The sequence below is a fragment of the Panicum virgatum genome, chromosome 2K (genome assembly GCF_016808335.1).
Source record: "Panicum virgatum strain AP13 chromosome 2K, P.virgatum_v5, whole genome shotgun sequence".
In the NCBI taxonomy this organism is placed as follows: Eukaryota; Viridiplantae; Streptophyta; class Magnoliopsida; order Poales; family Poaceae; genus Panicum; species Panicum virgatum.
The window spans coordinates 59,376,626-59,393,322 of record NC_053137.1 but is presented as its reverse complement, the minus strand read 5'-3'; the positions used below and the strand labels follow the sequence as shown (position 1 = coordinate 59,393,322).

Below are 16,697 nucleotides of genomic sequence, written 5' to 3'. Positions count from 1 at the left end.
AATATATTTAATATAGCATTGATTTTGTTATAACTGATATTATTAGAGAAATTGGTGGTCAAAATATATCTCTAAAAACTTTTCTAATCCTCATACAGCTACTAAAAACGAACAGAGGTAGTAGCACGTATGGCCTAGTCATCTCGAAGAAAACAGGCTGTTACTGTGCTCTGCTGTTTTGCTGTCATTTCCTTTCTCTTAGCATTCTAGGAGACAGCCTCCCCCACCATCCAAGCAAGTTCTCAGTCCCGTGGTTATCAGATTTAGGTTGAAGTTCTTCATTCCTCATACAACTGCATGATGGTCTGCAAAACATAGTACACCTCCACAGCTCCACTGCAATTTGAAGCACCTTTGATGTTGAAGTGAAACGAACTAGATTTCAGCTACCTGGAGGTTTGCATTTTGTACTATGATAGATACTGCATTTTTGGATTTTCGTCACTCTGCATCAGTAAAGCCAAAAGCCAGAAAATAGTCTCTTAAGCATGAGCTCTATTTGCTCTGCAGTAAATTTTAGTCTCTTAAAATAACATTAAATAGATCTCACTTGGTAAAACTACTTGCTGTATTGATTCCTTTTCATGAATCGTTGGTGTTTCCCATGATGTTCTCAAATGATTCTTTTTATAGTGGCCTCTCCAAATAGCACAATAAATAAGCCACATAACAACATTTTTATTCATTAGCTCAAATACATACAACAATGTGAAGGCCAAGGTATTACAGCTCATTAGACAAGCATCAAGCCTCAGGTTGAACAACACAAGATTATTGGTGCAACATGATTGTAGTCTGTAAGCATCTAGGCCCTCAAGGTATGTTTCGGTGATTAATGACAACCATTATTGTGACTAATGAGTTTGTGCAGCTTAAAAGATCTTTATCGCTCATTTGGTCATATGTCAAAAGAGGCCCCTCAATTTCGGTTATTCTAAAAGGCGATCTCGGTTTTCAACTTATATATGTCAAGGCTAAGGATCTTTCTAGTCCTAAGTGTCACAAGGTTGAGAAGGACACTTAGGTTAGTAAAGGTTTTATAGTTTTGTAGTGATCGCACTATTAAGAGGGGTTAAGGCTAAGTAACTTGAGCATGGACATGATCATTTGAAAATGGATGCACACTATGGTCACTCAGGTTTCTAGAAGTTCAAATAAGTGGTTCTCAAACTATATCTCAAGAATATTTGGATTTCATTCAAGACTCAAATCAGAAAAGACAAAATCAGAAAAAGTCTATACACCGGTTTAACCGACGCTCTCAATTTTCTATACGTCGGTTAAACGAAGTCAGCAGAGTCTGGACAAATTCAATACACCGGTTAAACCGACGTGTTTGAATTTAACGTCGGTGCATTAGTCCAGAGTTGGTTTTTCCAGGGCAATTCAAGTTCTATTCACCGGATTAACCGACGCTGTTTGAATCAAGACGTCGGTGCAATTGACCAGTGAGATGGTTTTTTCAGAGGAATTCAAAAGTTGTACTCACCGGTTAAACCGACGATAGGTTTGAGTTAACGTCGGTGCAGTTGTCCAGAGACTTGGTTTTTCAGTGGTTCAGTGGACAACTACACTCACCGGTTAAACCGATGCTACGTCGGTTAATCTGCCCCAGTTGTAACGGCTAGTTTTCAGAAGAGGCAGTTTACATTCACCGGTTAAACCGACGATGACAATGGGGGGTACGTCGGATTAACCGGCGCTACGCAGTTTTCTGGCAGCTTTTCTCCAACGGCTCTATTTGTGTGAGCTGCCTATATATACCCCTCCAATGGGTCATTTCGCCTACTCTTGACACCAGGCAACATCAAAACACTCATACTATAGTCAAGAGCCACCTTGAGCTTCATCATTCACATACTTGTGCATTCAATCAATCAAGAAGCAAGATTAAGGACTTGAGTAGAGAGAAGCTAGTGTGCATCCGTTCTTGGTGATCGGTTCTTGCTCAAGTGAAGGCCTTAGCTTGTTACTCTTGGTGATTGGCATCACCTAGGCGATCTTGGTGATCGGGGTGTTTCTCGCGGAGCTTGCCAAGGATTGTGGGAGCCCGGAGAAGAAGATTGTACGTGGCTTGATCTCCACCACGCCGGGATGGTGAACGGAGACTCTTAGTGAGCGCCCTCGTCTCGGTGACTTGGGAGGTGACAAGACTCTTTGAGAGTGTCACAACGTGGATTAGGGGTGTGTGCCAACACATCGATACCACGGGAAAAAATCCGGTTGTCTCTTGTCCATTCCTTTTATTCAAGCATTTTCCTTCATGCAATTTACTCATGTGCTTGACTTAGAGATCATAACTTAGCTCTACCTTGCTAGGCTTTACTTTGTTTTTATCTCTCTTAGCTTGTGTAGGTAGCTTAGTTATCCGGTTGGTGAATTGGTGCCCTACTAGTATTGCATAGGTTAAGGTTGCTTTACCTTGCTTTAGAATTTGAAAAAGGCCCAATTCACCCCCCCTCTTGGTCCATCGATCCTTACAATTGGTATCAGAGCCTCGTTGCTCATTTGGATCATTAGGCTTCACCGCCTAGAGCCATGGCCAAGATGGGTGGTTCGCCGCCTCACTTCGAGGGCAAGAACTTTGCCTATTGGAAAGTTCGCATGGCCGCATACCTTGATGCGATCGCCCCCGAAGTATGGTTGGCGACTAAGACCGGGTTCACCGGAACTCCCACCACCGAACAATTAAAATGGAATGCTAAGGCTAGAAATGCAATTTTCGAAGCCATTAGTGAGGAAGTCTTTGCTAGAGTTAATGGCATGGACTTAGCAAGTGATATATGGAAAGAACTAATTGAAATTCATGAAGGCTCCACAAAAGTCCGTGAACAAAAATATCACTTGTTTAGAGCTAAGTATGATTCTTTTAAAATGCTAGCTCATGAAAATTGCAATGATATGTACTCTCGCTTGAATGTCATTGTCAAGGACATTAATGCACTTGAAATATCCAAAATTGACAGTGCCTCCATCAATCGCAAGATTCTCATGCTCCTCCCGAAGCCCAAGTATAACATCATCAATGCTATGCTTCAAAAGGAGAATCTTGACACAATGGAAGTAGGAGAACTTGTGGGCGAAATTCGCGCTCATGAGATGAGTATCCTTGGTATGTCCGAAGAGCCAACTTCAAGCAAATCAATTGCTCTAAAGACCAAGGCAAACAAAGCCCGCAAGCTCAAGATGATCAAGCAAGATTCTAGCTCAAGCAATGAAGAAGATGATCATCATGAAAGCTCATCCGATGTTGAAGATGATGGAGAGCTTGCTCTTATGATGAGAAAGTTCACCCGCTTGAATGACAAGATCAACAAGAAGGGGTTCAACTTTGACTCTAAGAAGGGAATGTTCCGGCCAATGGATGTCAAGAACAAAATTTGCTACAATTGTGGAGAAAAAGGTCACATCCGTCCAAATTGCCCCAAGCCGGACAAAAGAAACAAGGATCACAAGAGCAAGCATCGCCATGATTCAAGCGATGATGAAGAAGAAGAAAGGAAGAACAAAAACAAGAGACTTGGGAAGAAAAAGAGCCATGACAAGAAGACCAAGCTCTTCCCAAGGAAGAAAGGGCACACCAAGAGAAGCTTCTTGGTGGAAAAACAAGAGTGGGTGACCGATGTCTCATCAAGCGAAGATTCAAGTGATGAAGAAGACATAGTCACCATCGCCCTCACAAATGAAGAACCATCACTACCTCCACCTCCAATGTGCCTCATGGCCAAAGGTAACTCTAAGGTATGTGAGAGTGAAGATGATAGTGATGATGAGCTTGACCCTAATGAGTTTGCTAACCTCATTAATGAGTATACATCCGTCATCAAGAGGGAAAAGGGCAAAGTCAAGATTCTTGAGAGCACTCGTGCAAAGTTAGAGCTTGCCCACTCCGATTTGCTTGGCAAGTACAATGACTTGCTCAAAAAGCACAATGAGTCACTTGTACTTGCTAAGCAAGTTGAAGAGAGCCACAAAAAGCTTAAACAAGAGCATAGGGAGTTGGCTCACAAGTATCAAGAACTTGAATTTGCCTATGAAGTAATTGACCCAAGTCTTGAGAACTTTGCTCATGAAACTATTGAGAAGGTCAATGCTTCTACTTCATGTGATGACCTACTCATTAATGCAAATGCTACTAATGCTTTGCCCGAGCTTGCACCTTCTAGGGAAAAGGAATTGATGGATCAAGTTGCAAGCCTCAAGAGTAGTGTGGAGAAGCTCTCAAGAGGAGAATACATCCACAAGGAAATTCTCTTCAACAATGCACGTGACTATGGCAAGAGAGGTCTTGGTTCATTTCCGGAGCCAAATCAAGGCACTACTCCTTCTCCGGAGATCAAGATAAGCTTCATCAAGGAAGTTGGTTCATATTGCCAACATTGCCAAGTCACCGGGCACCACACTAGGGAGTGCACCCTACCATCACGTCCTCTTCCCACTTTACCTAAGAATTACTCATCAATGTTTGAAAATAACCATTTTCTCTTGAGTAAAGTGAAGGGCAAGGTGAAGGCCAAATTCATTGGCAAACTCACTAAGGAGTCAAAGAAAAAGCTCCCCAAGCAACTTTGGGTCCCAAAAGCTCTTGTCACACATGTGCAAGGCCCAAAGCTTGTTTGGGTTCCTAAAACTCAAAAGTGAATTCTCATGTGTGTAGGTGAACTACAAAGCCGGTGGAAAACATTGGGTACTTGATAGCGGTTGCTCTCAACACATGACCGGCAATGATAGCATGTTCACCTCCCTTGAAGACCCCGGCGATCATGAACACGTCACCTATGGTGATAACTCAAGGGGAAAAGTTTTAGGTTTGGGTAGAATAGCAATTTCTAAAGATTTATCTATTTCTAATGTTTTGTTTGTAGAAGCACTTAGTTTTAATCTTATTTCAATTGCTCAATTGTGTGATCTTGGACTAACGTGTGCCTTTGACAAGAATGGTGTTGTAGTAACTCATGAAAAAGACAAGTCATTGGTATTCACGGGGTTTAGGCATGGCAACATTTACTTGGTGGATTTCTCTTCAAAGCAAACAAGCACCATGACATGCCTCTTCACCAAGTCTTCTCTTGGGTGGCTTTGGCATAGAAGAATTGCTCATATTGGCATGAGCAACCTCAAGAAAGCCCACAAGAGAGGGATGATCACCGGCTTGAAGGACGTCACCTTTGACAAGAACAAGCTATGTAAAGCATGTCAAGCCGGGAAGCAAGTTGCAACACATCATCCCATCAAGACGATGTTGTCTACCTCCAAGCCGCTCGAGCTACTACACATGGACCTCTTTGGTCCAACTACATACAAGAGCATTGGTGGTAACCTCTATTGCCTAGTAATTGTTGATGATTTTTCACGTTACACTTGGGTTATGTTTCTAGGCGATAAGGGTGAAACTCCGGAACTCTTCAAGACATTTGCAAGAAGAGCTCAAAGGGAGTACAACTCCCCAATTGTGAAGATCCGGAGTGACAACGGCACCGAGTTCAAGAACATGAAGATTGAAGAATGGTGCGATGAAGAGGGCATCAAGCATGAGTTTTCCGCCACCTACACGCCTCAACAAAATGGAGTGGTGGAAAGAAAGAACAAGACTCTCATCACCCTAGCTAGAGCAATGTTGGATGATTATGGCATGTCCGAGAAGTTTTGGGCGGAAGCAATCAACACGGCGTGTCATGCATCCAACCGAGTATATCCTCACCGACTCCTCAAGAAAACTCCATATGAGCTCATCACCGGGAAGAAACCAAATATATCATACTTTCGAGTCTTTGGTTGTAAATGCTTCATCTATAAAAAGAAAAGGCTCGGTAAGTTTGAAAGTAGATGTGATGAAGGTTTCTTTCTTGGTTATGCATCAAACTCCAAAGCATATAGAGTATTCAATCAAACCTCCGGGTTAGTTGAAGAAACATGTGATGTGGAGTTTGATGAATCTAATGGCTCCCAAGAGGAGGTTGTTGGCTATGAAAATGTAGGTGATGAGGAGATTGATGAAGCTTTGAAGAATATGTCCATTGGGGATATCAAGCCGGAAGAGGTGCATGAAGACAATGATCAAGGGGGAGGACCTTCCTCATCTACACCAAGCACCTCCACGGCGCCCCAAGTGGATGAAGATCAAGAAAAAGATGATACACAACCTCAAGAAGATGTGCCAACGCCAACACCCCAAGTTCAAGAACAAGAAGAGCAAAGTGTTCCACCACAAGCACAAGTCACTCATGATCCACCCCAACAAGCATCAACGCAAGTACCGCTAGTGAAGCATGGTCGCATCTCCAAGGATCATCCAATTGGTCAAATCATTGGTAGTCCATCAAAAGGAGTAAGAACTCGCTCCAAACATGCTTCATTTTGCGAATATCACTCGTTTGTTTCTTGTATTGAACCCACTAGCATAGAGGAAGCGCTTGAGGACTCGGATTGGGTGATGGCCATGCAAGATGAATTGAACAACTTCACCCGCAATGAAGTTTGGGTCCTCGAAGCTCCTCCGAAAGACAAGAACATCATCGGCACCAAGTGGGTCTTTCGAAACAAGCAAGATGAACATGGGGTGGTGATACGCAACAAAGCAAGACTTGTGGCAAAAGGGTTCTCTCAAGTTGAAGGTTTGGATTTTGGTGAAACTTTTGCTCCGGTCGCAAGACTTGAAGCTATCCGTATCCTTCTTGCTTACTCTTCACATCATAACATTAAGTTGTATCAAATGGATGTGAAAAGTGCATTCTTAAATGGCGTTATTAACGAACTTGTTTATATTGAGCAACCTCCCGGGTTTGAAGATCCGAGGAATCCTAACCATGTTTATAGGTTGCACAAGGCACTCTATGGGCTCAAACAAGCTCCAAGGGCTTGGTATGAGAGGCTTCGTGACTTCCTAATCATGCAAGGCTTCAAGATCGGGAGGGTGGACACCACGTTGTTCACAAAAGACGTCAACGGGGATCTTTTCATTTGTCAAATTTATGTTGACGATATTATCTTTGGCTCAACTAATGATTTGCTAAGCCATGAGTTTGCTACCATGATGTCTAGGGAATTCGAGATGTCCATGATTGGCGAATTGACCTTCTTCCTTGGTTTTCAAGTCAAACAAATGAAGGAAGGGACATTCATCCATCAAGAAAAATATACCAAAGATATCTTGAAGAAGTTCAAGATGGATGAGTGCAAGCCAATCAAGACACCCATGGCAACAAATGGGCATCTCGACTTGGATGTGGACGGTAAACCGATTGATCAATCTCTCTATCGTTCTATGATAGGGTCTTTGCTTTACCTTACCGCATCTAGGCCCGATATAATGTTTAGTGTGTGCTTGTGTGCCCGCTTTCAAGCTAACCCAAAGGAGTCACACCTTTCGGCTGTGAATAGGATCCTTCGGTATCTCAAGCACACTCCTAGCATAGGCTTGTGGTACCCCAAAGGCGCTAGTTTAGATCTCTTGGGATACTCGGATTCGGATTTTGCCGGAAGCCGTGTGGATCGCAAGAGTACCTCCGGGGGTTGCCACTTGCTTGGGCGTTCTCTAGTTTCTTGGTCGAGTAAGAAGCAGAATTCCGTGGCTTTGTCCACCGCGGAAGCGGAATATATAGCGGCCGGTGCATGTTGTGCCCAAATCCTATATATGAAGCAAACTCTTTTGGACTTTGGTGTGAAACTAGATAGGATCCCACTCCTTTGTGACAATGAAAGTGCCGTAAAAATTGCCAAGAATCCAGTTCAACACTCTCGCACAAAGCACATTGATATTCGCCATCACTTCTTGCGTGATCACGAAGCCAAGGGGGACATTTCCCTTCAAGGTGTGAGATCCGAGGAGCAATTGGCGGATATATTCACAAAACCTTTAGACGAGAGTACCTTTGTTAGGCTAAGAAATGAACTCAATGTGTTAGATGCGGCAAACGTCATGTAAGTTGCCATGTCATATAGAAAAATGCATACATATAGGACACTTGTCTAACCATGGTAAGATAGTGATGAGCAAGGGTTTAGCTAGAGGTGGTGGTCCACTTGTTTTCCTCTAGGCTTGTAGAAAGGCTCATCATGAAGAAGCTTCCCGTGGGTTCAAACTTGACAAGTAGATCTTAATTTCTTGTTATGCATTTCTTGTCATATAAGTGTGCACTTCATGTTTACTATACTTTCGCATGTGGTTGTAGTTTGCATCATCATTGCATGCGTAAGGGTCACAAAGGAGATCACTTGATGAAAATGAGACCTGTTTTCATATACAAGATCTTAATTCATGAAAAGTGAAAAGAGCAAAGTGTTAGGTGCGTTATTGCCTAGTGAGCAATGTCATGATGAGTTTGAAGCTTTCTATCTTCAATATTCCTATGACATGGCTCATACATTTTATTTGGCGCTTTGTCTCTCTTGCGGCTTTTCCTTGTGTTTAAAAAGAAATTTATTTAAGCAAGTGTGCTATCCTATTTATTTTGAGGGGTAAAGTCGCCTATGCAAGTCCATTAACTTGAGTTTATTTGAATTTTATAAGTTTATTGGACTTAGCATAGAAGAGTGAGCTGAGTGTGGGGTTTTTGGCTTCACCGGTTAAACCGACGTTCAATGGAGCATCATCATCGGTTCAACCGGCGTTACTAAGTTTGTCTCAGCTCAGTCAAGTTTCAGGCGTTCAACCGGCGTATACAAAAGTCAGAGCATCGGATCAACCGGTGATAGTAAATGCAAATCAGACCTAGCAATCAACCGGTGTTTTGATCAATCAAACCGACGAGTACACTTTTGGTATCATCGGTTCAACCGGCGTTCAGTTTCAGATCTGCAGAAGCCTCGGGTGAACTACACCGACGCAATCAACCGGTGATCAAAACCTAGGCGTCGGATCGACCGGCGTTAAGAAAAATCGTGGGCCCACTTGTCATATATCTCTTGACCCCGCGCCGCCGGCCTCTGTTTCGCTCGACTCCTTCACGCCGCCGCCGCCCGACTCGCTCCCCTCGCGCCGCCGCCTTCCCTCCGCGCCGCCGCTTGCCCTCAACCTCGCGCCGCCGCTCGCCTGCACGTCGAGTCGCCGCCGCCGCGCCCTCGCGCTCGCCCAGCGCCGCCCGTGCGCGCCTGCGCCGCCCGCGCAAACACCCTGCGCCGCCGCCTGCGCGCGTAAGCCGCCACCGCCGCCGCACCACGCCCTCACCGCCGCTCGTGCCTCCATCGCCAAGCGCAGCCGGAGCACCACGCCGCAGCCGCAGCACCACGCCGCAGCCGCAGCCCCACGCCGCAGCCGCAGTTGCACGCCGCAGCAGCACCCGATCAGCGCTCACCAGGTGCTCGACAATTTGCTTGTTCGAGATGGGTCGCGAGAAGAGAAAGGGAAAGGAGGTCGTGGTCGAGAAGCCCGCTCGCAAGCGGACTCGTGCAGAGAAGGAGGCCGAGAAGGCCGAGATGGTGGCCAAGGCCGCCGAGGAGCAGGCATCAGGCCGCGCTCGCCCGTTCCAGATCAGGGAGGACCCCAGAGGCAGAGGCAGAGGCAGGGGCATGGGCAAAGTGAGAGGTGCCAGGGCCACCAGAGCCGCGACAGCAGCAGCAGCAGAGTCAGATCAGTCAGATACAGCTGCAGATTCAGATTCAGAGGCAGAGCAGTCCGAGCAGTCTCAGGGGCAGAGCACACAGGAGTCACCGACTCTACGACGGTCTGGCCGCACTCGGCAGACATCCCCAGCACCAGAGACTTCACCAGCGACCGAGCGTCGCACTGGACCGAGGACGCGAGGAGGTCACCAGCCACAGGAGCCTCGCAGGTCCACAGCTGCAGCAGCAGCAGCTCGTAGAGCCGAGGCCCTAGAGGCCGAGCGCGCAGTGTTTCGTATGGACACTGTTGTGCGTCTGGAGCCAGGTGTGCTGCTCCAGAACTTGACCCGAGCCAATGCGGCCAAGGTCAAGAGGCTCAGGTGGAGTGTTGACGAGGAGGTCTGGTTCCCGGTGACCCGAGACAGCAGAGTCGACAGGAGGTTCTGGACTTTGCTACAGGCCAGTTTCTACGAGACCTACCAGAGGCGGGGCCACCGGATCTTTCAGCACAGGGTTCTTGACTGGGTCTCACTGAGGACAGCCGCAGGGGGAGCAGATGTGAGAGCACACTTTGCTCACTTCAGAGGTCTGCCTAGACTGCTAGAGATGGAGCAGAACCGTTATATCGAGGACTGGGTCAGAGTGTTCTACGCTACAGCTTGGATAGCCCCCGAGCGCAGAGCTGTGCACTTCATGTTTGGAGGGCAGGACTTTGGTTTGTCGAGGGCGACCATTGCTGGTATTCTTGGAGTTGACCTGGTCGACGTCTCGCTGCACGAGAGGGTTTACGGGGACTCAGATCCGCCCCGCAGGGCGATGGTTGGCGGGATTGCTCCTTCTCACGAGGCGATCACTCAGTGCTTCCGCCAGCCGTTCCCAGCCTCTTACGCCAGAGTGCCGAGCTTGCTGACCCCAGAGGCTTACGCTGTTCACATGGCACTCCGGAGGACTCTGTTACCGAGGAGTGGCTACCCAGAGGGGTTTACGGGACTGCAGCAGCTCCTGCTTCTACACATCCTCACTCACGAGCCCTTTGACATAGTTGACTTTATTTTGGCTGAGATCGAGGATGTGATCACAGACGGGATGGGTGTGGTGCGACAGTTCCCCTATGCGCACTGGATCAGTTACATATGCTCTATGATAGTGCCAGCAGAGTCACCCATCAGTGCTCCTTACCGTCACGACGAGGCTCCCAGGTTCCCTGTCTACCGACCCACAGCTCCACAGGACAGGAGGAGGGGCAGACACGCAGATAGAGCAGCGATGGCTCGACTGTCACCGGAGGTTCAGGCACGAGTGGCAGAGGAGGATGAGGCACTCCTAGCAGCAGAGGCACAGCTTCCCGGGGGAGATGATGAGATACACTGGTCTGAGCTTGAGTCAGACTCCTCCGAGGACGTAGAGTACTTCCCTGCAGCAGCCCCAGCTAGTCACGACCACGAGGCAGGGGGGTCTAGAGAGCCAGCTCCAGAGTCACCAGCAGCTGCTACAGTCTCTGAGTCTCAGGTGACTCAGCCGTCCGAGCTCACTTCACTTCTACAGCAGCTCGTGACCCAGCAGAGAGAGGACAGACTTGCTCAGGAGGAGGCCAGGAGAGCCCATGAGGCTCAGATTGCTGCTATTCAGAGAGAGGCAGCCCGAGAGCGTGCAGCGACAGAGGAGCGTTTTGTCGGCCTCATTGACAGAGTTTCACAGAGGACAGACGCTCAGTTCCAGCAGATGCAGCAGGGCATGATGGCGATGTTCGGGATGATCTCCCAGCTTTACTCTCACACCGGACTCGCCCCACAGCAGCAGCAGCCCGGACTTCAGGGTGTAGGAGCACCTCAGCTTGCCGTCACACCAGCTCCTCCTCCTCCAGCTCCTACTGCAGCTCCAGCTACCTCAGCGACACCGGAGACCACGTTCTCGATGTCAGCACTCTTTGGGTCTGCCGGTCGTCCGCTCTTTTCACCACTGCCAGCGACCACACTCTTTCAGGACTCACCGTCAGCGGTTCAGTCGGTCGCCCTCCCCTCCTCACTTCAGGCAGCACCTTCAGGGGGAGGAGCAGTAGAGGAGTCCCTGCTTCCACAGTCGACGCAGCCGGCAGCCTCAGCAGTCACCTCTTCAGATATTGATACTTCTTCTGCTGACCCGGTTACGACTTCTACGGATCCTCTACCAGGCAGTGCCAGCACGAGAGCCTCCACGACAGTTACTCCCCCAGTGAGCTCAGACCCAGACCAGCAGCTTCCGTCTGTCACCGAGGGTGAGAGTTCTCCGTCCGACGATGACGACCCGGACCGCTTCGTCGCCGTACCACGACAGCACGACCCGTAGCTCGCCTTTTGGTGCTTTGATGCCAAAGGGGGAGAGGTGTTAGGGGGAGCACCAGAGTCAGGGGGAGGGTAGAGCTAGAGAGAGCTCGTAGTTATCAGGACTTTGTTTCTTTGTATCACATTTGGTGTTAATTCATGGATATGTACATTTGTCGCTTGAGTATGCCGTTCTTTGAGACATATCTATGGATTTCGTTTGAGCCGTTGAGCTCTTTGGTCCTTCTTTTCGAGTTTGCTTGTGTTTATTCTGCTTTATCTTTCTCGCTCTCTCGTTACTTATGTTTGTGTTGTCATCAATCACCAAAAAGGGGGAGATTGTAAGCATCTAGGCCCTCAAGGTATGTTTCGGTGATTAATGACAACCATTATTGTGACTAATGAGTTTGTGCAGCTTAAAAGATCTTTATCGCTCATTTGGTCATATGTCAAAAGAGGCCCCTCAATTTCGGTTATTCTAAAAGGCGATCTCGGTTTTCAACTTATATATGTCAAGGCTAAGGATCTTTCTAGTCCTAAGTGTCACAAGGTTGAGAAGGACACTTAGGTTAGTAAAGGTTTTATAGTTTTGTAGTGATCGCACTATTAAGAGGGGTTAAGGCTAAGTAACTTGAGCATGGACATGATCATTTGAAAATGGATGCACACTATGGTCACTCAGGTTTCTAGAAGTTCAAATAAGTGGTTCTCAAACTATATCTCAAGAATATTTGGATTTCATTCAAGACTCAAATCAGAAAAGACAAAATCAGAAAAAGTCTATACACCGGTTTAACCGACGCTCTCAATTTTCTATACGTCGGTTAAACGAAGTCAGCAGAGTCTGGACAAATTCAATACACCGGTTAAACCGACGTGTTTGAATTTAACGTCGGTGCATTAGTCCAGAGTTGGTTTTTCCAGGGCAATTCAAGTTCTATTCACCGGATTAACCGACGCTGTTTGAATCAAGACGTCGGTGCAATTGACCAGTGAGATGGTTTTTTCAGAGGAATTCAAAAGTTGTACTCACCGGTTAAACCGACGATAGGTTTGAGTTAACGTCGGTGCAGTTGTCCAGAGACTTGGTTTTTCAGTGGTTCAGTGGACAACTACACTCACCGGTTAAACCGATGCTACGTCGGTTAATCTGCCCCAGTTGTAACGGCTAGTTTTCAGAAGAGGCAGTTTACATTCACCGGTTAAACCGACGATGACAATGGGGGGTACGTCGGATTAACCGGCGCTACGCAGTTTTCTGGCAGCTTTTCTCCAACGGCTCTATTTGTGTGAGCTGCCTATATATACCCCTCCAATGGGTCATTTCGCCTACTCTTGACACCAGGCAACATCAAAACACTCATACTATAGTCAAGAGCCACCTTGAGCTTCATCATTCACATACTTGTGCATTCAATCAATCAAGAAGCAAGATTAAGGATTTGAGTAGAGAGAAGCTAGTGTGCATCCGTTCTTGGTGATCGGTTCTTGCTCAAGTGAAGGCCTTAGCTTGTTACTCTTGGTGATTGGCATCACCTAGGCGATCTTGGTGATCGGGGTGTTTCTCGCGGAGCTTGCCAAGGATTGTGGGAGCCCGGAGAAGAAGATTGTACGTGGCTTGATCTCCACCACGCCGGGATGGTGAACGGAGACTCTTAGTGAGCGCCCTCGTCTCGGTGACTTGGGAGGTGACAAGACTCTTTGAGAGTGTCACAACGTGGATTAGGGGTGTGTGCCAACACATCGATACCACGGGAAAAAATCCGGTTGTCTCTTGTCCATTCCTTTTATTCAAGCATTTTCCTTCATGCAATTTACTCATGTGCTTGACTTAGAGATCATAACTTAGCTCTACCTTGCTAGGCTTTACTTTGTTTTTATCTCTCTTAGCTTGTGTAGGTAGCTTAGTTATCCGGTTGGTGAATTGGTGCCCTACTAGTATTGCATAGGTTAAGGTTGCTTTACCTTGCTTTAGAATTTGAAAAAGGCCCAATTCACCCCCCCTCTTGGTCCATCGATCCTTACATAGTCTGCTTAACATAGCAGTTTATTTGGTTTCAGCATATTGTTCGACAATAGGCTTGCTGTGTCTGTCTTGCTTTTTAAAGTTCCTTGTGCCCCTTCCAGTAGATTGAACCATTGGGATGTTTAAATTGGTAGATCTGTGTTCTCGATGAAAGGAAATGGCTCCAACTTTGGCTGTGCTACTTCCAGGATTTTTTCGATTGGTATTTCTGGCTTTGATCTTTCCATAGGTGCAAGTGGATCAATATTTGCGTTGTAATCCTGAAACAATTTTTGTATTTCTGTCAGTACGTAGCTCCAAACATAAATACGGAATATGTCCTATTCTGAATGTGATTTTGAAGGGTGCTACTCACCAGGTTAGCATGCATTCTCCTGACAAAAGTTTTGAAAGTGGCGTAGTTTTGTCCTTCAAGGAGCTCACTCGATACTCGGAGGTAGGTGAACCCGTACAACTTGTGTTCAGGAGGGCCATTCTTGTTGATTCCTTGTGGTCTTGCATTCCTGAGGATTGTGTTGTAAGCTGTGGCATCATAGCGACTGAGTGCATTTTCGCATGCTATGTTTAGGCCCTCTCTCCATCCAGCACTTAGCACCTGCAATTTTTTATGGTTGCACAAGAATATTTGACGTATTCCATACAAGGAGAAAAAATCACCAATTTATAGATGAATGACCAATAGTTTAATTACCTGCTGAACCAGTTCCTCAGGTGCACTTTTTGCTTCCGAACTCTGTTCATTGTCCCTCATCTCAGCACAAGTGAAGTTCATGCTAGCACGATGCCGTGTGAGCATGTGCGCTATGGTTCTGTAACCGTCTCTGTCATCTAAGTTGTAGTATCCGGCAGTGAGCTCAGCTGCGTGGTTTGGAACCCTGTACCACCAGTGAATGCCAGAGATCTGCAAGCAATATTTCAGCATGTTATATTATGTTCCAGATTCACCCGTATATCGGTAAATATCTCTTAGTTTGTGTTCTAGCCTCTAGTGAAGCTTGTGGCTTTATTATTCTAATTTGAAAACAATTGGAAGTTTTAAGCCAGGTTATTCACCATGGTACTTACTTTGATGGCCAGCTGCACTCTGCATCCCAGGAAGACCTTGTTTGCTTCGTCCAAGATCTTATCCCCGTGCTTGATCAGTTTGTTGGAGTACCATGTGAGGAAGAACTTCCCCTTCTCGGTCTGGTATGTTCCGTTGTCCACAAAGAACTGGGTTTTCTCAGGAGTGTCATTGTACTCCCCAGCGTCATCGGGCAATTCCCACTCAGGATGCCCAGCTTTTGTCGCTGCAGCTTTGAAGTCTGCTTCCAGGTACTTGTCGTAGCACTGCAGATTTTAATTTTGCTTTAGTATCAGTTATAGCAGCTAAAGTGCAGCCCTCTGTCCACTCTTAATGATGTATGGATAAAATTTGGTTGTTTTATTTTATACCATTCCTTGTCAGTTTAGCAAGCATTTGATTCCTCTGGTTTGGTCCTTTGGGTTTGCTTCAGACACCTTTCTCAAAAGAACTGTACAGTTTTCAAGGCCTTTCTTGCCTAATAAGTTGAGAATTTTATTTTATACCAGCATCTTCTTGCCAAATAAGTTGAGAATTTTATTTTATACAAGCATTTCTTTTGATTGCAATCACTAACATTTGCTTATTCTAAACAGTTTCCAGCCGAAATCAACACTTGGACCAAGATTAGAGAATTAGACTGCCTTTGCCCAACACATGGATATATCTCCTTTTGATTTACTAAAGGAAAGATGGAAGAATATATTTTTTCTGGAAAGAGCACTCACTATGAACTCTCCAACGCCTGGGTACACCCATCCCTGGCTCTGTGGATAGGAGGGGTACCTCATCTCTCCAGCAGGGCCAAGTCCGACCTCAATGTCCACGATTACACCAGCGTCCAAGAACTCTGCCATGTTCTCCCTGAAGCTCTTCATGTAATCAGCATACAGCTGTCACAGACAGAGGCCCCCAAGATAGCGCATCAAGATCGCAAGAACGCTTGATTTCGCCAAGGATTAATGGTTCTGCTGGATGCGCTACACTGAAGATTTTAAATCAGCTGACCTGAATTGCAGTTCTCCCCTGGAAGAGAGGCTGGTCATCCACTCCAATCGTGAGGTACTCGATATTCCTCATCTTCCTCCGGTTGGTGTAGAAGATGTCGGGGTTGGCCTCACCAACGTCCCGCACCCACTGCGGGATCGGGATGTTGACGACGTCGCCGACATTGCCGCCGCACTGGTGGCACGACATGATGGCCTGCAGCTTCAGCCCGGCCTCCTGCACCAGCTTGAACACCTGCTTGTAGGCGCTCCAGTCGTAGACCCCGGGCGCCTTCCCTTCCACCAGCCCCCACCAGACGTCGATCATGACCCCGTCGGCGCCGGCCTCCACCAGCTTCTGCAGCTGCGCCCTCGTCTCGTCGGCCTTCTCGAAGGTGTTGTTGACGGTGATGATATCCAGCTACATGTTCCACACACGAAGAGCGGAAGAAGAAAGAAAGGTTAGTTGGGAAATCATTGAGGTCCATTTTCCCTTTTTTGGGAACGGCAGACTCGCTAAAAGTTCCTTCGTTTATTTGTTATTACTTATTAGTTATTACTGGTAGAGCATGTTAATAACTGGATGATGCTTGAGCTAGCTTACTGGGAGCATGACGTAGACTTGGACATAGTTTTCTAGCAGGTTTCCTGCCATTGTGGTTGGCTGGCTATGCTCTTGGAGCACCCACTGGCTTGGTCTCTACTTGCTGGTCACTGAGCTCGCGCTGATGAATGTTGCAGGGAGCCTGGGGGCCTATTTATACAGGGATCTCGGGAGAGGA

The 16,697-nt window shown here is 46.8% G+C and overlaps 1 protein-coding gene and 1 long non-coding RNA gene across 3 annotated transcripts; one reads left to right on the top strand and one right to left on the bottom strand.

Moving 5' to 3' along the window:
- Positions 1-658: 658 nt before the first annotated feature.
- On the bottom strand, positions 659-16,686 carry LOC120690501 (beta-amylase-like). Its single transcript, XM_039973175.1, has 8 exons — positions 16,520-16,686; positions 15,938-16,336; positions 15,658-15,822; positions 14,932-15,195; positions 14,558-14,767; positions 14,222-14,461; positions 13,874-14,126; positions 659-798 (listed from the first exon to the last, which is right to left on the bottom strand). Exons 1-7 carry the CDS (start codon positions 16,568-16,570, stop codon positions 13,989-13,991), a joined length of 1,467 nt encoding a protein of 488 aa, XP_039829109.1. The 5' UTR covers positions 16,571-16,686; the 3' UTR covers positions 659-798; positions 13,874-13,988.
- On the top strand, positions 14,680-15,627 carry LOC120690534. 2 transcript variants are annotated; one of them, XR_005681799.1, is made up of 3 exons: positions 14,680-14,821; positions 14,944-15,180; positions 15,526-15,627. It is a non-coding gene; the product is annotated as an uncharacterized LOC120690534 (long non-coding RNA). The 2 variants fall into 2 exon arrangements; XR_005681798.1 differs by having other exon boundaries at positions 14,900-15,180.
- Positions 16,687-16,697: the final 11 nt, after the last annotated feature.